Raw genomic sequence first — 25,638 nt, 5'->3', positions numbered from 1 at the left:
TGACCTTAGAGAGAGCAGTGTCGGTAGAGTGGAGGGGACGGAAGCCAGATTGGAGGGGGTCTAGGAGAGAATGCGAGTTAAGGAATTCTAAGCATCGATTGTAGATGACTCGTTCTAGGATTTCATATCCTTCATATCCAACAAGACAATCACTCTCCCCATCTTCAAAGTCTTATTGAAGGCATATCTCCTCCAAGAGGCCTTCCCTGACTAAACTCCCCTTCCCTCTTCTCCCACTCTCCTCTGTGCCGACTTGCTCCCTTTATTCATCCCCCCTCCCAATCACACACCACCTTGGCACATTGTGTAATTTATTTATACTAATGTATCTCTTCTCCTCTAGACTAAGCTTGTTGTGTGCAGGGAATGTGTTATATTGTACTCCCCCAAGTGCTTAGTATAGTAAATATGATTGACTGGCTGACTAGAGGGAGAGGAGCAAGGATAGGGAGGAGGAAGAGAGCTGATTGAGTGCCTTGCAGTCAATGGTGTGGAATTTGATGAGGATATAGTTGGGCAATCAATGGAGGCTTCTGAGGAATGGGGAGATGGGCTCAGAATGATGCTTTAAACAAATGATCTGGGCAGTAGAATGAAGTTTGGACTGGAGGCGGGACGGCTGGAGCTAGAGAGATCAGTGGGATGGCTAATGTAGGAGTCAAGCCAAGATACAACCAGTGTGCTTTTATCAGGGAGACACCCATTTGGATTGAGAAGAAGGGGTGGATTTTGGAAATGTAGAGAAAGAACCCTAAGGATTTGGTGACAGTCTGAATATGGGGTGGGAAGTGGGGCTGACAGGAAGGAAGGAATAAAGGATACAGGATTGAGAAACAGAGCATCAATGACATTACTGAATGGTTACTGGGCACAGAGGAGGGGGTGTTGTCAGCTATTATGGGAGAGAGGTAGAGCAGAGGATTTGAGGGAAGATGAGTTCAGCTTTGGACAATCTGAGTTTGGAGACCAGAACATCCAGGTGAAGGCATCCAAGAAGCAGTGAGGAATGGGAAAGGAGATTAACACAGAACCTCGAGGAGAGAGAGGAGAGGCATAAAGAGCCAGAAGGAGAGAGGAGAGGCCCACCAAGTCTGGATGGGGGGGGAGAGGACAGGCCCACTGAATGAGGAGGAGAGAAAGGAGAGGCCCTCAGAGCCAGAAGGTTGGGAGAGGAGAGGTTTACAGAGCCAGGAGGGAGTAGAGGAGGGGCTCACAGAGCCTGAGGAGGGGCCCCCAAGAGACAGGAATGGAGAGAGGAGAGGCCCACATAGCCAGGAGGGGTGAGAGAAGAGGTCAACAGAGCCAAGAGAGGGAAGAAAAGATGCACACAGAGCCAGGAAAGAGAGAAGGCCAACAAAGCCAGGAGAGGAGAGGCTCAAAAAGCCAGGTTGGGGAAAAGGAGAGGCCCATAGAACCAGGAAGGGGAGAGAGGAGAGGTCCACTGAGCCAGGAGAGAGGAGAGGAGAGGCCCACAGAGCCAGGAGAGGCGAGGCCCACAGAGCCAGGAGGAGAGATAGGAGAGGCCCAAAGAGCTGAGAGAAGAGGCCCACAGAGCCAGGAGGGGGAAGAGGAGAGGGTCACATAGCCAGGTAGGGGGAGGGGAGAGGCCCACAGAGACAAGATGGTTCAGGCATGGGACCAGGAGAGTTTTACAGGGCAAGTTTTCTGGGACTCACTGGAAAACCTTAGGCAGTCCAGTTAAAGCTATGACCAGTAACTGACCCAATATCCTGCAAAAATTAAGATTTGTGCCTCCCGCATTCCTGTCCCTTTTCTGTACTCACCATTGGCTCAGCCCCTGGCCTGGATCCAGCAAGGGGGTCCTTCCATCCTCTATCTATGCACTGGAGATCTGCTTAAATGTCTGGGGATTAGCAGTTAACCGTGAATTTGATTCCATAAGGAACCAAGTAAAAAATCATTAGGAATAAAAAAGATTCAGTCTTAGATGCTGTATTTGATCCCTAAAGGTCTAAAGGTGAAGAACCCTTGTCATCCTTCTGAAAAAAAAAAAAACCCAAATAATTTCACATTTTTGCAAACTCTCTTAAATAAGGTACGATTTTGGCACCCTATGCATATATCCACAGTTTCATGTGAATAAGAAATAGAAGGGACATTGTATTTCAGTAGTAACCCAATGTTTAGAGCAAACATTTCATTTAATGATACCAAAACAATCTATATCCATCTGCCCATCATTTTCTGTGAAATAAAAAGCACAGGACATTTGATCTTCATTTTCCCCATGGACACAAGTCATTCAATTCACCTCTAACTCTAGGATTTGGACAAAAAGAGAGCCATTTGTAACACATAGTCAATGATAAATAGTGTGTTTTTTTTCTTTACTATATTTAAGAAAGAATATATTGGTGGGGAGGCAAATTCACAACTGGCCTTTGGAAATAGGGAAATGAAAAAAGAGATGGTGCCCTCTACTGGTTATGTGTTTTTCACTGTACCTCTTTAATCCATACCAGTCATGAAAGAAAAACAAATATTTTCAAGTCACTGGCTTGTTTCAAGGCTGGTCATTTATCCCAACCTCAGTACCCTGCTGCCACAACCAACCTTGATATGAGGCTGTCCTGGTGGAGAGGGGAGGGACCATTTTGTTTGTGGGGAGGGAGGAATTTCAGGTTGAATTATATATAATGCCGAAACATTACCGATGTCATTGGATAACAGCACACATTTAAAACTCACACCATTACATCACAACATTATTTATTATGTGACTTTTTACAATACAAACAAAAAAAATACAGAAATCCAATATATGAATACAGCTAAATGCAGAATGGTGACTTTTTCTCTTCAAGAGGCCATGATCCCCATTTCTAGTCAAATAAAGGAGAGACTGCACACAGGTAGAAACAAGATGGTTGTTAACTCCACACTTTTGCCTAGAAATGAACTATAAATGCATTTTCCTGCTACTTACCACAAAATGTAAAAAGGGAGGTAAAGGAAAGTTTTATTCACTGGTTCTTACCATATGAAAGATGCTCTATTCTATTTTAGCTGGGCCAGTATATGGAAAATATCTAAATTAAATGTTATTACAAAAATGAAGCAATAATGAAAGTCTTCTGGCTAAAGAAGTCACTAAGACTAGCATATATTTAAAGAATCCAAAACAAAAAAAGGATTGTTATAAAAAGCTTTAGGTGCGCTGTAAGCCTATAGGTTTTTTTTTCCATATGTATTCTAAACAATGGAAGTGTCAAAAATAGGGTCAACTGTGTTAGACTAAATTACATTATCGTATATGCTGCACTGACTGGAATTCTTTTATTATAATTATAATAGAGAAGCATAGTTTGTATCTTATGGCAATTTATCCTCAATGAAAACCTTCTAGAGTCCTTTTATCTTGGAATATCCTGTAAACAATCAAACCACCAGAACCATGATTGTACAACAGTAAAATGTTCTCTTGCAATAAATGAAGACCATCTGTTTTTAAAAAAAATATAATAAAGGAAAGAAAAAATAGGAAAGGTACTTAGAGCTGTTACTAAGTACATAACACCCCAGACAATTCAAGGCATCTTAATCTCCATTAAGAATAACAAAAAAAAAAAAAGAGCAGAAAAAAATTGTGTCATGCTGTTAAATCCATCATTATGGATACAACTGGTGCAAAATTGGTCAAATGGATCCAACGAACACTGATGTCCAGGCTGGCATATTGGCAACTAATACATAACTGGTGGTCAATAAATGGGTTTAAAAGATCTTCCCTTTCTTCTTGTTCTTTTCCAAGGTCCTAGAAGAGGAAAGGAAAGTGTCGGTGAGCGAGAAAACCTTAAGGGAACCCTATGGAAACCCTACACCCATGGGGCTGGAGCCTCGGGCAGGCTGAGGAAGACCTTTCTCATCACGGGGCCAGGCGCCTTGAAGTGAAGTGGGGCGGCGGGGTAGGGCTTAGTGGAAAGAGCAGAGGCCTGGGAACAACAAGTACAGGGTTCTAATCTCATCGCCGCCACTTGTCTGCAATATTGGGCAAGTCGCTTCACTTCTCTGAATCTCGGTTTTCTCAGTTGTAGAATGAGGTGAGCCTATATGGGACAGGAACTGTGTCCAACCTGATTATCTTGAATCTATCCCAGTGCTTACTGCAGTGCTCGGCACACAGTGAGTGCTTAACAAATACCACTGAGAAAAAAACAAAAAAAAAAAGGATGGAACCTGTCTCTCTGGTGGAGGCCTGGCCCACTCACCACTGCTGGGGAATCCAAAGCCAACTACTGTGCTTTTGGAACAGTTTCAACTTTCAAAGTTGTGGGTACTTTCTACAGTTTCTGATCAATGACATGGTCAAAGGAATCCAGGGCACGCCTACCTCATTTGGCCGGGGTTGTTAACACTTTGGAAGATAAAAAGAGAGCTCAAAATGACCCAAACTGGAAACATGGCTCTATAGAAACGGGATAAAATTTAACAGGGGCTGGTGCAGGAACAGAAACAAACTCCCCTAATCTGGGGAGGGCAGGAAGGCTGACTAGGCGCAAAGGCAGCAGAAAAGACTAGAAGCAAAACATCAGTCAGCCATATATTAAAAAACTAACACAGTTCTAGGGTGCATCAAGAGGAATACAACAAGCAAGAATAAGGAAGTATCCTTTTCGCTGCTACACCCTGAACCAGTCACACTCTTGCTAGGGGTACTGTGGCTGCCTAGGAGCACTGTACTTGGAAAAGAAAACCAACGGTAAGAAACTAGCATGTTTACTGAAGTGATAAAAATCAGTAAAGGGCTAGGAAATAGGATGAATGATGGTCTCCAAACACCTGAAGAGCTTCACTGAAAAGCGGTTCTCTGTGTTTGTATCCCCTGAGCATCTGGCTCATTTTTACCCAGGTGCAGATTCCCACTGCTGCGGACAACTGCTCATAACGGTTCAGGGGAGGCCAAAGGAAGAAAACAAATATCAATCAGTGGTAGGTACTGAGTGCTTACTATATGCAGAGTCCTATACTAAGCACCTGGGAGACTACGATATATTGGAGTTAGAAACATTCCCAAATATGCCATTGCACTTCATTTCCTCAGCTAAACTTTAGTTCAGCTACTGAGGGGGCACATCAGTTGGAAAATTCAGGCCCTAAAAATACAGGTAGGCCCCGTGTCCTCAGATACTTCAGTGTTCCTAAGACTGAACTCCCCAATTAAAAGTTTTGCTACTGCAAATGCAGCCCAAAGCAGCTAGGAGAAGGGTAGTTCAAAAAGTCTGCTTCTTCAGGTTTGAAGGCTGAAAGTGGTTTTAACAGAAGGGAGGGAGTGGGAAGAAGAGCCGAATATCTCCTGAGAAGGATTAGACCTGGGAGTTTAAGGTGGGGTTGACAGAAGAGAGGAAATGCAAGAACTGATTTATTTTAGGAGTGGATCTACTGAGCTCTTTAGCCACCAAACTAATGAGGACAGGTACACTTGCAGCCAGTAAGCTGAATCCAGGCCTCCAACAGCTGTTTAGATTCTTCTTCTTATTATTATTATTATTAGCACGGTTTAGTGCTTACTGTGTGTCTGACACTGTTTCAAGTGCTGGGGAAGCTACAAGTTGATCAGGTTAGACACAGTCCCTGCCCCATTTGGGGTTTACAGTCTGAGGAGGGAGTAGGATTTAACATTTTACAGTTGAGGAAACTGAGGCGTTGAGAAGTTAAGTGATCTTCCCAAAGTTCCACAAAAGGTAAATGGAAGTGCCTGGATTAGAACCCAGATCCTCTGATTTCCAGGCCAGTGCTGTTTCTTCTAGGCCATGCTGCCTAGACATAAAGAACTCATTTCCCAAAAGAGGAAAAAGAAGAAAAAAATAATGCAAGGCCATATGTGTTTGATTTCAGTCACCTGGAAGAATTCTGTTGTTCCAAAATACGCTGCTGTGCTTCCCAGTTTGCCTTTTCATCCTCAAACTGACGACGCTTTTCTTCTAATTCCTTGTGCTGGGCCTCTAAATTCTTTTTCATTTGCTCATGACGCCGCTGGAGCTAAATCAGAGAAACCACAAAAATCTGGTTGGCGGTGAGTGAGGTGGTAACATTTCCCAAGACCCCTTACCAATACGGAATTCCCCTGACTGCCAGGGAAGTGGGCAGTGAGGACCCTTCCTTCAACAGGGACCCATGCTGGGTCTTTTCCACTGGAGCCCTGTGATCACCAGGCCAAGCAGGCAGCAGAGGCAAAGGGAAATGAAGTTGGGGGCCAGAGTCTGCAGCCACCCTGGCTCCTACCTGAAATGGTTCCGTTCCTCTCACCACCAGCCAGACGGAGTGCTGCAGGACGGGAGAAGACTAGAGAAATAGAGATGATCCGAACCTCCATCCCTCCCTCCTCTCATCGGATTTTGTGTTTCCTTTCTCCCTGAAGCAGTAACAGTGGAGCTGCCTGAATGAGCTCCTCCCTAGTGGCTGAGCTAACTGCGGAGCCAGGGCTCTAACATCCTCAGTGCAAGTCACATCGACTCCCAGAACACCCCCCTCTCTGCACGCTCTAAAGACATATGCTTTCGAAGCAGACAGAAATGAAAGAGTTAACTGGAAAAAAGTGATTTCAAAAAGTAATTTTAGAAAATGAAACCACTATCTGGCCATCTCCCAAGAGATCTCCAGTTGACTTCTAAAATCAAACTCCACCGCTATCTCCAACCCCATTCCTATCCATCTTCTTTCCTCCCTGTCTACGTATTTTGGACACCTAATAAGGAGGTCTAATTCTACGAAGACACTAATGCTACTAATGTTCTACTGCTCCCTCCCCCATCTCCTCCTCACTTCCCCAATTCCCTGCCCCACCTTCATCCTTCTTGGTCTTGGGGAGATGGCCTGCCTGCTTTTCATCTGAGCCTCTGATCCTGACCCTTCTCACCTCTGAAAAACACCTGGGTCCCCTCTTCTTTCCTTCCTGACCATCATCTTCAACCGCTCACTCTCTGATGGCCCCTTCCCCTCTGCCTTTTAACACATCCATATCTCCCCTAACCTAAAAAATCCTATTCCTGCCTCAATTCCTGCTTTCTCTCATCCAACTCCCCTTCTGATCTTTTATGATCCGGTTCAACCCCCACCCTCCTCTGAGACCACTCTCTGTAAGGTCACCTTCTTGGTCTCTCACCTTCTTGGTCTCTTTGACAGCTCTTTTTCCACCTTCTAGCCACTTCACTATGGATGGCTCTCAAGGCTCAGTTCAGGGTCCCCGTTTTTCCTCAGTGTACACTTGCTCTTTGGCTTCAAATACCTATGCCAAATCCTATGGCTTCAAATACCATCTCTTGGTGAATGTCTCCCAAATCTACATGGCTGGCTCTGTCCTCTCAGTCTCACTTTTTTTAAGTGGTATTTGTTAAACACTTACTATATGCCAGGCACTGTCCTAAACCCTGGGGTAGGTACAATAATCAAGCTAATAAATAATAATAAAGCCAATACAATAATCAAGCTAATAAATACAAGATAATCAAGTTGAACAAAGTCACTGCGTAAAAGTAAGAGAGAATAGGATTTAATCTTTGTTTTCCAGATGACAAAACTGAGGCACAGAACAATGAAGTGATTGCCCAAGGTAATATGGCAGACAAGTGACAGATCTGGGATTAGAATCCAGTTCCTTCTGACTCCCAGGCCTGTGCTCTATCCACTAGATCACACTGCTTCTCTGAAATCTCACATTTCCTCCTGCCTCCAGGACAACTGTCTAGAGAAGCAGCATGGCTCAGTGGAAAGAGCATGGGCTTTGGAGTCAGAGGTCATGAGTTCGAATCCCAGATCTGCCACTTGTCAGCTGTGTGACTGTGGGCAAGTCACTTAACTTCTCTGTGCCTCAGTTCCCTCATCTGTAAAATGGGGATGAAGACTGTGAGCCCCACGTGGGACAACCTGATTCCCCTGTGTCTACCTCAGAGCTTAGAACTATGTGCTCTGCACATAGTAAGCACTTAACAAATACCAACATTATTAACTGTCTATGGATATTCTGCCAGCCCCTCAAGATAAGCAAGTCCAAACTTCCCTCCCAAATCGTCTTCTCCTCTTGACTCTTCCATTACAGTTGATACCCACCCCCATCCTCCTCATTATCCTTATTATTATTATAAGTGCCGAGTCATTTCTGTCATAGCAACTCCATGGATATACTTTCTCCAGAATGTCCTGTCTGCCATAATCTGCAACCTTTGTAATGGTTCTTGTTATCATTGGTATGGTTTCTATCCATCTAGCTGCTGGTCTGCCTCTTCCACGTTTTTCCTGGACTTTTCCTAATTCTTCTTCAGAGAATTAGTCCTCCTGATTTTGTGTCCAAAATACGCTAATCTAAATCGAGTCATCTGGCCTTCCAAAGACCACTTTGGCTTAATCCTTTGCTCCAAAATCCATTTGTTTCTTTTTTAGGCAGTCCATGATATTTGCAAGTCATTACCCTTGACTTCTCCCTTTCCAGCCCTCATGTTCACTCTGTTTCCTCCCCTACATCTTCATGACCTTCCCCTTATTCTCTACCCAAATGACCATTATGCTGGGCCAGGTCTTACAGTATCCCAGCTCGATTATAGCCTCAGCCTCTACACTAGCCCCCCATGATTCCAGTGTTTCCCCTCAACAGACCATAGGTCTCTCTGCTACCTGGCTTATCCTTCTAAAATGTTGACTTACACTCCTCTCTGCCAACTCCCACAAAACCACAAATTATTTTCCGTTTTAGGGTAACTTCTCATCACTGGTCTTAAGGCACTACTTAACCACTTTTTTTTTTTTTACCACTACTTCAGCTCACACTCTTACACCCTAATTTACTACCTTGTTCTTGCCTCTCCTACCGCCGAATTCTTGCTTACATTCTCATTCTCTTTCTCCTCGTCCAGTAGTGGTAATATTAATGGTATTTATTACTTGCTTATTGTATGCAGAGCACTGTAATAAATGCTGGGAAAATCAGATATGGTTCCCTGTTCAGGGAACCTCTGAGAAGAAAGCCAGGGGGAGGGGACAGGAGGCAGACACAAGAAAGGATGAGGCACTAACATAAAAGACCAGAAAAGCTATGCCTACCATTCATTCATTCAATAGTATTTATTGAGCGCTTACTATGTGTAGAGCACTGTATTAAGCATTGGAATGTACAAATCGGCAACAGATAGAGACAGTCCCTGCCCACTGTCGGGCTTACAGTCTACAAAAGTGATATGGCATTGTGGCTGAAACAGTGTCCTGCAGAGTCCAATGTTTATACACTTGGCTGGGTAGCCCTTGAGCACTTTGATAACTCACCCTGGCTCCACAGGACTTATGTACATGTCTTTATACTCTACTACTTCCCCTAGCTTTAATTTATTTCAACATCTGTCTCCCCCTGTAGACTAAGCTCCTTGTGGGGATGGATTTTATCTACCAAGTCTACTGTACTGTGCTTTCCTAAATGTTTAGTCCAGTGCTCTGTCCCCAGTGAGCACTCCAGCTGCAGTGACATTCAGGACGGTAGCTACAGTCTTGGCCATGTTATCAAAGACAAGAATATCTCATGCTGCTACTACTGCTTCCTCAAACTCCCGGCCAGAGAAGAGGCTGCCAGCAGTCCCAGTGGTGTGGGGTGGGGCCTCTCCCCCACACTTCCTCACAGTCCCAGCTGCAGAAGGAACTGACGGGAGTTCTGGGGGTGTGGGGCCTCCACTCATGCCACCTGCTGCCTCTGTTGCTTCCTCAGCCTCCCGGCCGGAGAAGAGACTGATGGGAGTCCCGGTGGTATAGGGTGGGGACTCTTCCTGACAGGGCAGGCCCCCATCGTCCAATGTAACAGAGCCTGCTAGGTGCCCCCCCACTCCTTCTGCTGCTTCCTCACTCTCACCTTCTAAATTGATAGACCACAAATCTCCTCTATCATCAAGCCCCTTTGGAAATTACACCTAATCCAGGAGGTCCTCCCCATTTAATCTCTAATCTCCCGTTTCTATCCCACTAATGCCTCTTCATCACTTCTGAAATCCCAAGCATTACCTCCCACCACACTTTCATACCAATTTACACCCCTTATTATTTAAGCACTAACTCAAGTAGCTCCCCAGTGAATCACTGCCTTATCGTGGCAGGAAACTTTGCATACACTGCTGAAGCTGAGAGCTATACATATAGGGCTACCCATAATGGAAAGGTCTAGGCCGAAGCATCGGACAAAGTCGATTCGCCTGTGCAGGGCAAAGAGTCATGGGATAAAGTCAAAGGTAGATAAAAGACAACAGCTGAGACAAGCTTTTCACTGTGCGGAAGAAGGCAATAAACCACTTCTGTATCATTATTATTATAAATTTACTAAATTATAAACAGGATGAGTGGTTGTATTAATATGAATGGAGAGGAAAGGGTGGATTTTAATGATGTTGTAAAGGTGAGACCAATGGGATTTGGTGACAGACTAATTATAGGGGTTGAATAAGAGAAAGGAGTCAAGGATAACACCAAGGCTATTAGAGACTGCAAACTTCTTGAAGGCAGAGATCATACCCACAACATCTAGTGTGGCCTCCCAAGTAGGCACGCTCCACCTTCACTAGGTCTTCAACAGATACTACTGAGTCAAGTCTCTCATAAAGAACAAGAGACAAGGAAGCAAGAGAAAATAATGCTTGGGTCTACAAATATTAAGCATAACAAAACAAAAGACAGCCTTTATGTGTAGGTATAAATACACACAAACAGATGTATATAAATTAAATTAAAATTAAAAGAATTAAAAGATGAATTAAAAGATGAATTTCAATAATCTTTGGATGTCTGCATATTATAAGAAAAACAACCACATGACAAATTCGGCCTCAAGAGGGACCATTACAAAATCAGTCCAAAAAGCAATTCTACCAAACATGTTTCACAGTTAAAAAAAAAAAAACAACAAAAAAACACCCTAGGGTCCGGTTAACTTTGAATGTAAATCCTCACTGATACATCTCAGTAGCATCTGTGAATACTTAGCTGAGGAAGCAAAATCACATTTAGGTAAAACCTTTATCCACACAACCCTTCCTCTGTGTATCGCAGAATCCTGATATCCCTAACTACATGTAAGCATCTCAAGGATATTTGCTGGATAAGAGAAAAGATTTAACATAAAATTTAATGCAGGAGTGAGAAAATGTAGCTACTGGATAGGAGAAACAATACCACCAACTCTCAGTTATCCAGGTAAAGAATGACCTAGTTTGGGAACTACATATACCTTATACTCACGCTCACCTTTAGCCTTTCTGCCCTCAATGTTATCAGCCTTTTCACCAGACAGAAAGGGGAAAGAAGTGGAGAGAGGGTGGGGGAAAAGGAAAGGAAATGGGAAGGAGGGGGGAAGAAGAAGAGAAGATTAGAGGGGAGAAGGGAGGGGAATAAAGGTGAGGGGGAGGGAAGGAAGGGGAAATAAAGGGGAAGGGGAGGTGAGAGAAGGGGAAGGAGGAATAAGAGGAAAATACACAGAAAAATCAACTGAAGGGCTCCATAAAAGGTAGGTTGAAAATGAAATTATCTTCATTATCTATCTCCCCCACCCCCTACCCAAATACCTACGATAATCGAAAATTAGCATCCTTATGAGTACCTCAGCTTCAGAGTCCTTCAGCTTCTGAACTTTCTCTTTGACCTTCATTTCAAACACCTGCTCCATCTCCATCTCCATTTTTTTCATTTTTGCCACATGCTCCCGTCTTTCTTCTTCCATCTGTGCAAGAGGACTCCTGCATTAGAGCAAAAGCAGAAATTAAGAAATATAGAAATTTCTATATTACAATACATCAATAAAAAGATACAATGGCCTGGAACACTCTCCCTCTTATCAGACAGATAATTGCTCTCCCCCACTTCAAAGCCTTACTGAAGGAACATCTCTTCCAAGAAGCCTTCCCTAAGTGCTCCTCTCCTCTTCTCCCACTCTTTTCTGTGTTGCTCTAACTTGTTCCCTTCACTCATCTTCCCTCTCATTCCCACAGCACATATGTATATATATATTTATATATCTGTAATTTATGTATGCGCATGTATGTTTGTATATTAATATCTGTCTCTCCCTTTAGATTGTGAGCCTGTTGTGGGCATGGAATGTGTCCATTTGTTGATATATTGTTCTCTCCCAAGTGCTCAGTACAGTGCTTTGCATGAATTAAAGGCTCAATAAATACTATTGAATTAATGACGAGGAATACAGATGAAATGTTATATGCAAAGGTGCCTGCGCTCCTGTTGTTGAAATTAAGAGCTATTTCTAATTCTGAATTTGCCTTTCTGAAAAAATATAAATAATGTTAAGTGATGGTGGAAACTTGCTTGCCAGTGTATTTTTAACTTAAAAATTTCCATTATATATTTAGATGCTGTTTCTTATTTACCATAGACTCTTTACAGAATGATTTTATTTAGAAGTAAGAATGAAGACCTCCAATAATGTTTTGCAGATGACTTTGTGCACACATACGTAAAGATGCCTGAAATAATCAAAGAAAACTAGAAAAGGACGTTAAAATAGACAAAAAGGACTTGAATTATCTAATCTTCATTCTTTGGGTGAGTAATCTCTAAGTATGACAAAGATTTTATTTCCACCTCCCAAATTTGTAGTTCTGAATAGAACAGTAATTGCACTTAATTTATGGATGAAATTAATACCAATGCAAAATATATTTTTTTAAAGGATTATAATGCCAGTAATTTTTATTCATGACTTTAAGATGACACCCCCCCTCCCCAACGCTACATTCTTACCACTACCTAAAAGTTGGTACTCATATGGAAGGTCAAATACTGCAGTATAGAAAATAGTTGCCAGTCAAAATACAGAGTTCTTTGGGAGTTTAGAGGATGACCAGGCTTGATATGAAAATTCCACCTGAATTATTTACTGAACGCCTCCAACAAATTTACGCAAAGTACCTCAACATCTTTTTACTGAGAAGCAAGATTGGTTCAATCCTCTACAGATTTTACTTTGTGGCCAATGAGCAGCAAGTAAATACACTTCCTCTTTCAATCAGGATGAATGTTCATTTTCAAAATGTAAAAAATACCAACACCGTACTTTAGTCACTGTCCTAAACAGCTCATTTTCATCCTGTCACTGTAGTGTCCCTAGAAAATGTACGTCCACCTCACATGGGTACTGAGTGAGCTGGGGAGTCCCACCGCATCAGGGCCACATGAAAAAAACAACCAGAGTCTGATTTCAGGGGCCCTGGAAGCAGGAAAACTGGCCCTGGGATCCAAACCACTGGGCCTCACTCCTCTGTGGTTAGCAGCAAGTTCCGGGGCAGAAAAGGCCACGTTTAAACTACTTGTGTAGGTTCATTGGGCTGCCTATGCCCCCAAGGACACTCTACCCCTCCACCCTCCAGATCTAAAGCCCCTTTACCCCATTCTCTCCCTCCTGATGCAGGCTAGCTGGTCCTTGTAGTCTGTCCCTCCTTCTCCCTCCGCTTTTGTGAATTAAAAGAAGCAGGGTTGGCAGAGGTCTATTTTATGGAAGGGGGAATTTTTTTTTGGAGGGGAGGGAAGGAAAGGGGGAATAAAGGAGATTAAAGCCTCTCTGTGACACGCTGTTCTACACTCAGGGTGCGAGCTGAGCAGCGGAATGTAAAGTTAATCAGATGAACAATTTATAAGTTTAGTTTTTAACTGGAGAATTCTCACCAGTATGCTTTATCTTGTTGCAAAAATCTATTATTGAAGCAGCAGGAAATTATGAGACAATGTAACATTTAATAGTGCTTAGGATGCAAGCTTGCAGAAAGAAATCAAACAATATTCACATTTTTTAGGTACACTATGCTTCGGGTGGGCAGGGACTTAATACAGTGCTCCGCACATAGTAAGCGCTCCAAAAAAAACCCCCAAAACCCACATGACTGGTATTCCCCCACCCTTAAAAGCTCCCTAAAAAAAATTTATGAAACTATTCACACTGGCTACTTCATTTTTTTTTTTTTTAACCCCAAGGCCACTAAACACTTCCTGCAGCCTTTGAAAATTGGATGGAGGGCTATAGTGAAGGAAAATGCAAATTTAGATGGGGTTTCTTCTGATGCAAAAGTCACATCAAAACTGCTTTCTGAATTTATTTCTTTTCACACTAATCTTGTTTTTGAAACCTTTTTGGGTGAGGGAGTAAGCAATCTAAGTAAAAACCCTAGTGAGCACTTATCCAGAATAAAGGGTGCAGGTGCAGTAGAAGTGAACATTTTAGACTTCTGTTCATTCCTATTTTTCAATCAAAATGTGATGCTACTTTAATATGATAGGCAGAATTTTTTGGAAACAAGACTGCACTGGGAAAATGTGTATGCTAGAAATTTTAGGAATTTAAATTTGAAATCCTGAACATTAAAAATCCTTATTTATGGATATAAACTGCTTAAGTCTTTGGAAAAATTTAAACAACCACTTACATGCCTTCAACTGTGTCAAATCTAAAAAAACAAAAAATACAGAGACTTAGCATGCTTAAAGTAAATCACAGATACTAAAAGCAACAATTAAAGGCAAATTCAAGACAGACAGCTACAGCTAAAGGGTGGTCCCCAAATTAAATGTTCATGATAAAATCAGAGGTGGTTAAAGTTGGTTAATAATTTCCAAAGTTCAGAGAGAGTTAATGAGTAAGTGGTATCATTGTTCAAGCATGATGGGAGTGTATAGGTCTTCTGTTCTACATTACCATAATAATGTGGAGATTACGTTGGAATACTTTTAAGAGTGACATTTCAAGTGTTTCTAAACACCAGAAATATCTGAAGAAAACTTCTAGGGTATTTTGATTTCCAAAAGTTCTGCCTTAAAGGAGTAAAACTGCTCCTAATTAGGAGTACAAGGAAATGTTCAAGCACCTTCCCTGTCTTTGATTGTCACAATTTATTAATCCCAGACTTGTGGCCCCATTTTTATCAGGGTTAGAGCTACAAAACTGCAGGGAAGGCTCATTTTGGGTTTGCCACAGGGAGATGTCTTAATCTAACTGAAATGGAATTGTGAGGAAGCCACAGCTGCAGCAATTCCTTCAGTGCCTTTCAAGTTCCCATGAGCATACCCCAAACTAATTTCAATAGTAGAAGAGCTAAGAGTAATCCAGCAAAATGAAAAGATATTTTAAAAACCCCACAAAAACATCCAACTAAAATTTGGGTTTTAAGAAGTGGAAATTGTTTGAATTCTACAAACCTGACACCAGATTTATGCTTACATAAATGAGCAAGTGGTATTCTTCTCTCTGTCCCCAACTGCCTAGACAAACAACTAATGCACCTTGAAAACATAATTAAGCTCTTTCCAGAACTGGAAACTCTAGAACAGTTTTTCCTCAATTGTATTCTCCATTTAGGAGTAATTCAGGCATAATACCCTGAATCCTTATATACTATCCTAAATCCTGAGAACTAGTGATCCTTTTATATTAATTTTTTTAAGTAAGAGAAGACACAGGAGAGTAAAAAAAACCTGCAAACCAATCGAAAATGTGAAAGGCCCCATGATCAGGAAGGAAACTGTTTTTGGCCTTTGAAGCTGTGCATATCCGTTTCACTAGACTGATAGAAAATGCATTTTATCTTAGAGATGCAACTATATCTCTATCAGAAATAGCAGCAGCCTTCAGTTCTTGCAATTCTTTTTGAACACACCCTGAAAATTCACAGTGCATTAAAACTGACCTGCTAATTTTAGACAAGGACAATGTGCCTAACAAATGAAAATACAATTTTATGAAGTTAACATTTTACTGAGTGTGTCAGACGAGTCGTCTTGAAAATTTCCCTGGATACAAAGTCTTTATTTAAAAGTAGTGTCAGAAAAATTGGTTGCTTATTGGTGACAGACCTGATTAGGGTGGTTTGTAATATTTTTGTCAGTTTAAAAGCTCTCTAACTTACTATTCCAATGGCACTATAAATTCAAGACCTTTGTTTTGGAATTACATAGCACTGAAACACTGAACAGAAATAATTACTGAGCACCATTTTGACATCCCTCTATTTAGCAAACAATAATGATGATGATGATGATAACCGCATTTGTTAAGACTTACATTGTACTGAGAGTTGGGGAAGACATGAATGAGATCATTAGGTCGCACCTAATCACTGACCCAAATGGGGCTCACAGTCTAAGTAGGAGGGAGAATGTGTACTGATCTGCATGATGGCCAGCGATATTTTACTGGTGGGATGAGGCATTAAAACCAACGAATGCCGGACTGACCATTCCTGCCTTCTCCTTTCCCAAAAAGATGGCCCTATGCCATTTTTGGCCCCCAGTGCCTAGAAACTGATTTTGTTTCTCCTTCTTGGTGTGCCCACCTTCCACCACAGTCACCTTATTTCTCAATGCTGCAGGCCAGGGTGAAGCACCTCCTGCTATCGACATGACTTTCTAGGAGTGATCGTGTGTATTCAGTCACCCACCCTCTTTTCCGTGGCTCTTCTGTGACCAGCGGCACTGAAATAGGGCTGACAGCACAGCTTGTGGTCCTGGAACTGGACGCTTCTATAAGATCTCAGCAGCAGCCATTGCTGGGCTCTCCCTCCATTCATAAATTATAAAGGAGATGGAACTCAATTCTAATTCCATTCCATGCTGGAATGGAATTAGAAGCACCGTGGTCCAGTGGATAGAGCACAGGCCTGGGAATCGGAAGGACCTGGGTCTTAATCCTGGTTCCGTCACTTATCTGCTGTGTGACCCTGGGCAAATCACTTTGCTTCTGTTACTTCATCTGTAAGGTGGGAATTAAGACTGTGAGCTCCATATGGGACATGAACTGTGCACAAACTTGTTAGCTTTTATTTACCTCCATGCTTATTACAGTACCCAGCTCATTGCAAGCAGGGAACATGTCTACCAACTCTGCTGAACTGTACTTTCCCAAACACTCAACAGTGTTCTGCACACAGTAAGCAACTCAATAAGACTGACACATAGTAAGTGCTAACAAATATTATAAAAAATTGAAAAAAACCCTCAAGCTGCCTTTAGTTATGATTGGGAGGCCATTCCAGCCTTAAAAAAAAAAGAGAAAAAAAAACCCAACCCCAAAACAACAAAACTGAAAAAACCAATGGAGGGAAATTAAAAATACAAAGACCCAAAAATATAGTGGCCTTTATATTTGATAGCAGTGCCACTGATCTGGACATACTAAGTGCTAAATAAATACCATCCATCAAGAAAACGGATAGGCATCTCAAAGGGGGGATGGCGATAGATCTCTTCTCCCACCGTAGGAGGGTATGTGCCTAGTGGGTTTCCCAGTAATGGTGCTGGACTGCCCAATGTCTCCTTCTGCTCAGTGTGTTTGGAACCAGAAGCACCCATTTATGAGATGGCAGGTTGAGATAAGTGCAGTCTGTGGCTATTTTTGTGGCCTTCTGTAGCTGAAGGTGCCACTGAGCTTTCCCTCTGGCTTTTTAGGTCATTTTAGAGTGCAATGTTTACAAGCGATTCCATTAGGGTCTTCACAGAAAACTGAGTACTTGAGAAATGGTGGGTGTACCATAGGGGAACAATGATTGTGGTTTATGTACTGGGTAGGGGAGTAGCTAAAGGGCAGGAAGAAGGGATAACCTAAAAGGAAATCTGGGGTCCCCATGTGTATAAAATTCCCCACTGTCTATTATCCTCTAGACTCTAAGTTCGTTTTGGGCAGGGAACGTGTCTACCAACTCTTTTGTATTGCTTACAGTGCAGTACAGTGCTCTACACAGAGTGAACGCTCAATAAATACAATTGATTGATTCTTAGCTGGAAGCCCCCTCCTCCTTCTCCTCCTCCTCCTCTCCAATGCCTGAGCCATACCTCGCTGTGGTGAGTTGGTGAAACAGCCAGAGTGGTATAGGTTTCTGATCAGCAAACCACTTGGGTGTTTTGTGTGGTGGTTGGTTGGCAGAAATCTTGAAAAACAGCCAGCTGACGTGGGAGGCACAGACCACAACAGCTACCAAGGCAAGTCCTGGCTGGTCTCCAGTGCAGTGTGCTCGCTTTGGCCGTAAATAGGTCACGTAGGTAAAGCTTCAGCTTATGCTTCAAAGTGTTGCTCCCCGGATGCACCCCAGAGGTGAGAAAATGCGAATGGGGAAACAGCGTGGTCTTATGGAAAGAGTCCAGGCCTGAGAGTCAGAGGACCTGGGTTCTAATCTCTGCTTCACTACTGGCCTTTGGATGACCCTGGGCAAGTCACTTCACTGGGCCTCAGTTTTCCTGTTCTCCCTCCTATATTGACTGTGAGCCCCAGGTGGGACAAGGATTGTAACCAACCTAACTCACTTGTCCACTCAAGTGCTCATAGCAGAGTTGGACAAATAGTAAGCGCATAACAAATATCCCCCTTCGGCACCCCCACCCCCACTCTCACAAAAAGTGGAGCTATGTAAACCACTACAATCCACTCTTTCATGCAGATTCTCAGCCCCCAAGACTTCGTGCCTTGATCCATTGATGAGAGACTCCATCCGGATCATCATCTTTGCCTCAGGAAAAGGTGGCCTAGAAACCTCACCGATGCCAAGAAACACTACCTTTCCAGGCCATGTTAGTATAGAGGATGTCTTACTGGCTGCCCTCCCTATGGATGGCTCTATCTCCAAACCCTTGAACACTGTAAACAGAAATTCCCACAGTCCAACAATCACAGCAGTGTGGCCTAGTGGAAAGAGCAAGGGCCTGGATTCTGATCTTGGCTGTGCCATTTAACTGCTGGGTGACCTTAGGCAAGTCACTTAACTTTTCTGTGCCTGAGTCACCTCATCTGTAAAATGAGGATAAAAACTGTAAGTGCCATGTGAGACATGGACTGTGTCCAAACTATATCTACTCTGGTGCTTAGTACAGTGACTGGCACATAGTAAGTGCTTAAATCCCATAAACTAATTTTCACTTCTCTGTTCCTCAGTTCCCTTACCTGCAAAATGTGGGCTCAACACCTGTTCTCCATCCTCTTTATACTGTGAGCCTCTTGTGGGAACTGACCCAGCGCTTGGCACATAGTAAGCATTTAAATACCACTATCATTACTATCATTATCATTATTATTACTACTGAGCAGCAGTGTGGCTTAGTGGAAAGAGCACGGGCTTGGGAGTCAGAGGTCATGGGTTCTAATCCCAGCTCCACTGCTTGTCAGCTGTGTGACCTTGGGCAAGTCACTTCACTTTTCTGTGCCTCAGTTACCTCCTCTGGAAAATGGGGATTAAGACTGTGAGCCCCAAGTGGGACAACCTGATTACCTTGTATCCCCCCAGCGCTTAGAACAGTGCTTTGCACATAGTAAACACTTAAATACCACCATTATTATTATTATTACTACAGTTCCTACTGTTCACATTCTTGGCAGCAGGGAATGAGGCCAGAAGCATCTCATATTACCAGATCCACATGATAGTAATAGGGTTCATCATGTTGCTCCTAGGACTTATTTATTCATATTGATGTCTATCACCTTCTCTAAATTCTAAACTCGTTGTGGGCAGGGAACATGTCTTCCAACTCGGTTGTATTGTACTCACCCAAGCATGTAATAAAGAGCTCTGCTTACAGTAAGTCCTCAATAAATACTGTTGACTGATTGATCTGACATGCCACAGAGATTAAATCCACTTCTTATGCTGTAGCCAGTAGAGAAGCAGCATGGCCAAACGGAAAAAGCAGGGGTCTGGGAGTCAGAGGACTCGGGTTCTAATCCCAGCTCTGCCATTTACTTGCTGTGTGACGTTGGGGAAGTGATTTCACTTCTCTGTGCCTCAGTTACCTCAACTATAAAATGGGGATTAAATACCTGTTCTCCTTCCTACTTAGACTGTGAGCCCCATGAGGGACAGGCACCGTTTCCGACTTACCTTCTACCTACCTCAGCACTAAGGACAGTGTTTGACTCATAGTAAGCACTTTACAGGTACCATAAAAATAAAGAAATAAAAAATAAAACAAAAAGCCTGACACCCCATTACAATTTAGGGAAAGTGGAGTCATTTCTATTCTTCCGTGTCTGGTCCAGAAGGATACATGTGGAAAGAGCATGGACCTGGGAGTCAGAGGACATGGGTTCTGATCCTGGCTCTGTCATATGTCTCTTGTGTGATCCTGGGCAAGTCACTTAATTTCTCTGTGCCTGTTACCTCAATTGTAAAATGGGGATTAAGACTGTGAGCCCCATTGTGAGACAAGGACTGTGTCCATCTTGATTACATTTTATCTATGCTATTGCTTAGAAGAGTGCTTGGCACACAGTAAGTGTTTAACAAGTACCATATTTATTATTACTATTATTGTTAAGAATTTTTGCCTAGGATTTTTCCCACACTGGAAGAACAGGGAAATGCCACAAGAGTGGCCACATGCTGAACGCTCCCTTTTCTTCATGAGAAGCAGTTTAACCTAGTGAATAGAGCATGGGCCTGGGAGCCAGAAGGACCTGATATGAATGATAGGGTAATCTATTACCCTATTTATTTTGTCATTCCCCTATTTATTTTGTTAATGAAATGTACATCGCCTTGATTCTATTTAGTTGCCATTGTTTTTGCGAGATGTTCTTCCCCTTGACTCCATTTATTGCCATTGTTCTTGTCTGTCTGTCTCCCCCGATTAGACTGTAAGCCCGACAAACGGCAGGGACTGTCTCTATCTGTTGCCGACTTGTTCATCCCAAGCACTTAGTACAGTGCTCTGCACATAGTAAGTGCTCAATAAATACTATTGAATGAATAATCCCACATCCTACCACCTGACTGCTCTGTGACCTTGGGCAAGTAACTTAACTTCTCCCTGTCTCAGTTACCTCATCTATAAAATGGGGATCAAGACTTTGAGTCCCATACTGGACGGTGTCCACCTGATTATCTTCAAACTACCCCACTGCTTAGTAGAGTGCCTGGCCAAATTAAGTGCTTAAATACCATAAAAAAAAGAGTGATGACAGCAGCATTTTTGAGACTGTGAGGCATCTTCTCAACTGTTCCAAATGTTGAGGAAGTATGCATGAAAGGGTTTAAGCAGTGTAACCCTCTTCATGGTTGTAGATCTTAGTAGTTACTACATCGGGTACAGGGTCTCCACCATTTTTCATGACTCATTCTAGTGTGCCCTCCTCAACAGGTGGAAATAGTGTCCATGTTTTCACAAGCTGGTAAATTTGCTAGACACTCAATAAAAGAAGGTGAATTTAAGAGAATATCAAAGTGCTCTCCACTGAATCCCCTCCAGGTCCTTTAGAATGTAGCTTTTGGCAATCTACCTCTGGTTGCCCAAGCCCCCTTACTTGATTGCCACACCAAGGCAAAGTTTTCAAAAGGCTTGTTTCTGAAAGGCTTTTTCCTCTGCACCTCCTATTTCCTCTTTCCTCCAGGGAATCTCTTACCTGGATGCCCCACTGCCACCTCAAGCTCGACATGTCCAAAGCTCATCCTCCTCACCAAATTCTCCCCTCTACCTCCTAGGCTTCCTATCATGGTTGATAACATCACCATCCTCCCCATCTCTCAAGCCCAGGATCTTGGCTTTATCCTTGACTTTCTTTCCATCCCGGTGGTAAATCCGGTCAGTTTTTCCTCCCCAGTATCTCCCAAATCCACTCCTTTCAATCCACACAACAGCTACCACACTGCCCTGGACACCTGTCATATCCAAGCTCAACTATTGCATCAGCCTCTGTGTACCCACTCTGGGCCCCCAGCTTCTCCCCTCTGCAGTCCACATCTCACTCTGCTGCCTGGATCATTTTTCCAAAATACTGTTTGGCACTTATCTCTCCACTCCTCAAAATCCACCAGTGGTTGCCCATTTCTCTCCACAGCAACGAAAAACACCTCACCATCGGTTTTATGGCACTACTTCAGCTCTCTTCCCTCCTACTTCTCCCTCTCTTCTCCTACTACACCCCAGCATACACTCTAGGTTCCTCTCAAGCTACCTATTCATTCAATTGCATTTATCGAACGCTTATTGGGTGCAGAACACACAGTATTCACTATGCTTCATTCTCATCTCACTCACACTCTCCCTGCTGCCTGAAATGCCTTTCCACTTTCCACCGGACAGATGAGAGTTCTTATCTTCTATGCCCTTTTGGACCCACACCTCCTCTATGAGGCCTTTCCCAACTGAGAAAGCACTGTGACCTAGTAGGCAGAACTCAGGCCAGGGAGTCAGAAGATCTGGGCTCTAATCCCTCCACTACGTATCTGCTGTGTGACCTTGGCAAGTCACTTTACTTCTCTGGGTCTCAATTCCCTCATCTGCAAAATGGGGATTCAACATACTTGCTCTCCCTTCTACATAGACTGTGTGACCTATTTCCCTTGTATCTACCCCAGAGCTTAGTAAGCAGTTAAATGCCACAGTTATTATTATTTCTACTCTCCTCACCTCCCATCCTCAACTCGCCATTTCAACAGTTTCCCCACTCCTCAAGAACCTCCAGTCGTTGTCTATTCACCCCTGCATCAAACAGAAACTTACCATCGGCTTTAAAGCACTCAATCAGCTTGCTCCCTCTTACCTTACCTCGCTGCTTTCCTACTACAACACAGCCCACATACTTCACTCCTCAAATGCCAACCTACTCAATGTACTTTGATCTTGTCTTTGACTTCTTGCCCACATCCTGCCTCTGGCCTGTAACACCTTCTTTCTTCATATCTCAATCACTCTGCTTCAAAGCTTTATTAAAAGCACATCTCCTCCAAGAGGCCTTTCCCAGCTAGGCCCTCATTTCTTCTTCTCCCACTCCGTTCTGTATCACCTTTACACTTGGATTTGCACCCTTTTATTCACCCCTCCCTCAGCCTCACAGCACTTAGGAACATATCTGTAATTCATTTATCTTTATTTTCCCTGCCTCTAGACTGTAAGCTCACTGTGGGCAGAAACGTGTCTGTTATATACTCAGCACAGTGCTCTGCACAGAGTAACCACTTAATTGATACAACTGAATGATCAATTCCCTTCAGAGACTCCTAAACTCACACCCATTTTACCACACAATTATCTTCAGACTTTTTTACTTCCTCCACTCTGTAATTTTTTTAGGGTGTCTTCTGCTAGAGTCAGCGATCCTTAATTCCACTGTACTCTCCTCCAAGTGCGCAGGCTCAGTTTACAGCAGGTGTTCAATAAATATCACTGATTGATGCAACTAATAATAACCTAGGTGGTGAAGAGCAGATTAGAGGACAAAGGGCTCTGTTTCTTGCTTCCTGTGGAATCCCATTTCAATATCATTCCCTAGATGTTGTGATTCGGTGTAGTGAAATGCTGCTCGGATGTGAAAATTTTCCTTTCCTGGTCCTGGGGTAAAGCTCAATGCCTATGCCAAGATGCTTTTCCTCCTCCCACTCTTAGGAGCTCAGACAACACTTGTCAGCCTCAAGGATTCCTTCCTCCCCCGTCCCCATGAAACTCGTTCTCCCTTTTACTACAGTTTACTTTTAACCACTTCACCCATTCCAGGGCAAGCTCCTTCTCTATGCAAGGGTTCTTCTCAGCAGGGATAAAGTATTCTCACTGTGAAAGGTGCATAATTAGGGCGGCTTTGGGGTTGAGAAGAAATGGTGAATGCTGTATCCGGGAAGATGTTTAGGCAGGGTCCCTCCTACCCCCTCAGTAATTATGATGGTGCCATTATCCTGAAACCAGGGGGTCTAACCTACATTGGAAGTTGAGGGATCAGCCCTGACTGGCCACCCAACCACTGGACCACTTTCCCTGCCAAGATCAGCCTGCACCCTTGATCTCATTAATAAGAGAAGCTAAAGGCACCTTCATGCAAACAAAACTTCAAAATACAAGTCTGCTTCATGTCCTTCCAGCTTTTTGGAATGGGCAGCATTTACTCATACAGAATAAGAACACAAGTAGCTATAATTCACCCTCCTGAACATGTCCCGCAGATACAGTAACTTTTTTTTAAAAAGCGGCATCTTTCAAGCTGTGTGTTAAAAAGAGAGAGGCTGAAGCCTTAGATCCCAGAATACTGATAGAACGAATGGAAGAGAGCTGATGGGAGTTAAAGATGACATTTTAGGATTCTATTAGTGTACTGGCCAATCACACCCAGCTGAGCACTCACATCCAGGAGTGGACACCCCGCAATACTGATGATATTTGTCAGCTTGGCTCTCAGCTCATTCACTGGTACTCTAGCCAATACATTTTATAAATGCTTAGAGGGGTTTAGATATCTAAGTATCACACTCAGATAAGCATGTTTGGACCAAAGGCACTGCTTAAATAGAGGGAAAATCACATCCATTTGTAAAATACTCAGCTGCTAGAAGTCAAAATCTGATTTGCAGTATTGTACACTCAAAATGAAATGGAGCCTATATATAGAGTCAAGGGTGCTTAGCTTCCCTAGATTAGTGTGGACTAGGAGATGCAGCATGCTTGGCCCTGAATCTACAGGAGGCAAGAGAGAAACGAAAACCCGATAAATCACTTTGGAATACCCTCTCCTCCCTGGCTTCTGAGGACAATGACAATTGACTGAAGACGATGAATATTTTGACTGAAGGAAAAAAAAGACCCATAACATACACAGAACACTTTCTTGAACAATTACAATGAAAATATAGAATGCCCTCCAAAAAGAATTATGAAATGCTCATTTTACACGATACTAAATGATTGCTCACCTAAATGAGGCCTTCCTTGATTAAGCCCTCATTTCCTCTACCCCTTCTCCCTTTTGTGCTGCCCTTGCACTTGGATCTGTACCCGTTTCACCCACCCTCAGCCCCTTTTTTCTACAAATCCACAACTTATTTTAATGTCGGTCCCCACCTCTAGACTGTAAGATCCCTGGGGTCGAGGAATGTACCTACCAATTCTGTTATATTGTACTCTCCCAAGAACTTTATACAGTCTTGTGCACACATTAAGCTCTCAATAAATACTATTTCCTTTTTACCCCGATTCCAATTATCCAAAGGGGGAAGGAAGGGTGCAAGTCCTTTCAGTGGGTGACCAGTCAACTCCAGATCATAAATCATTGCAAATACTTTTCCATTTGTATCCCTTCTTGTAGCCACAGACACATGGCTATTCTGGAAGAGCACTAGTACATAGCTCTAGAAACTTTCTGCTATAACTGCCCTTGCCAAGGAGGTACCCAGGCTTTTATTAGGGAACTGCGAGGAAATCCAAGGAAATGAAACTAATGACAGCTATAAAAATGGTGGGAGGAGAGCCTGTTGTACCCTCCCTTCAAAAAACACACACAAAAAAACCCCAAAACACACTTACTTTGTGAGCTGTCCTTTGTTTTTGTTGTTGTCAACTCCATTGTATGTCACTGCTGCCAGCTTTCTGCTTCTGTAATTCTCATAGTGCACATTGTTGGTCACATCCTTCAGGTCCTGCATGTGAGTTCTGTCATTAGAAATGAAGATATCAATCGAGTTAGTTGCTTGTATCCAAGGAGAGCATTTGCAAAGCCATCAATTATAGCTATATCTTCGATTTTGTTGGAGAACGGAATGAACTTCCAAACTTGCAAAGGATAAGAAATACAGAAGACCCAAAAGCTGAAAATTAGTGACCTGCTCCAAACGTACTAGGCTTGAGTTGAGTACTGAGACTTGGCAACCAAGCTCTGCCTGGGTCAGGACCAAAAGGGAGCCTCATCTTTGG

The 25,638-nt window shown here is 43.0% G+C and overlaps 1 protein-coding gene and 1 long non-coding RNA gene across 6 annotated transcripts in view; one reads left to right on the top strand and one right to left on the bottom strand.

The window, feature by feature from the left end:
* Nucleotides 1–2,713: 2,713 nt before the first annotated feature.
* Nucleotides 2,714–25,638, bottom strand: part of SEPTIN7 (septin 7) — a 147,173-nt gene continuing 124,248 nt past the window's right edge. For 4 of the 5 annotated variants that reach the window (XM_029048841.2, XM_029048843.2, XM_029048840.2 and 1 more), the window contains exons 11-15: nucleotides 25,252–25,377; nucleotides 14,415–14,435; nucleotides 11,582–11,717; nucleotides 5,861–6,000; nucleotides 2,714–3,775 (exon numbers count right to left, since the gene is read on the bottom strand). In XM_029048841.2, coding sequence (XP_028904674.1) covers nucleotides 3,736–3,775; nucleotides 5,861–6,000; nucleotides 11,582–11,717; nucleotides 14,415–14,435; nucleotides 25,252–25,377 — 463 coding nt within the window. In that variant the 3' untranslated portion in view covers nucleotides 2,714–3,735. The remainder of the gene's footprint in view (nucleotides 3,776–5,860; nucleotides 6,001–11,581; nucleotides 11,718–14,414; nucleotides 14,436–25,251; nucleotides 25,378–25,638) is intronic. The other variant, XM_029048844.2, reaches the window with a different exon arrangement.
* On the top strand, nucleotides 4,144–18,693 carry LOC114806058. The gene is made up of 3 exons (XR_003754174.1): nucleotides 4,144–4,950; nucleotides 12,432–12,540; nucleotides 18,414–18,693. It is a non-coding gene; the product is annotated as an uncharacterized LOC114806058 (long non-coding RNA).

This window comes from Ornithorhynchus anatinus, chromosome 21 (genome assembly GCF_004115215.2).
Source record: "Ornithorhynchus anatinus isolate Pmale09 chromosome 21, mOrnAna1.pri.v4, whole genome shotgun sequence".
Taxonomy (NCBI): domain Eukaryota; kingdom Metazoa; phylum Chordata; class Mammalia; order Monotremata; family Ornithorhynchidae; genus Ornithorhynchus; species Ornithorhynchus anatinus.
Note: the sequence above shows the minus strand (reverse complement) of the source record. Positions and strands in the feature narration are given on the sequence as shown.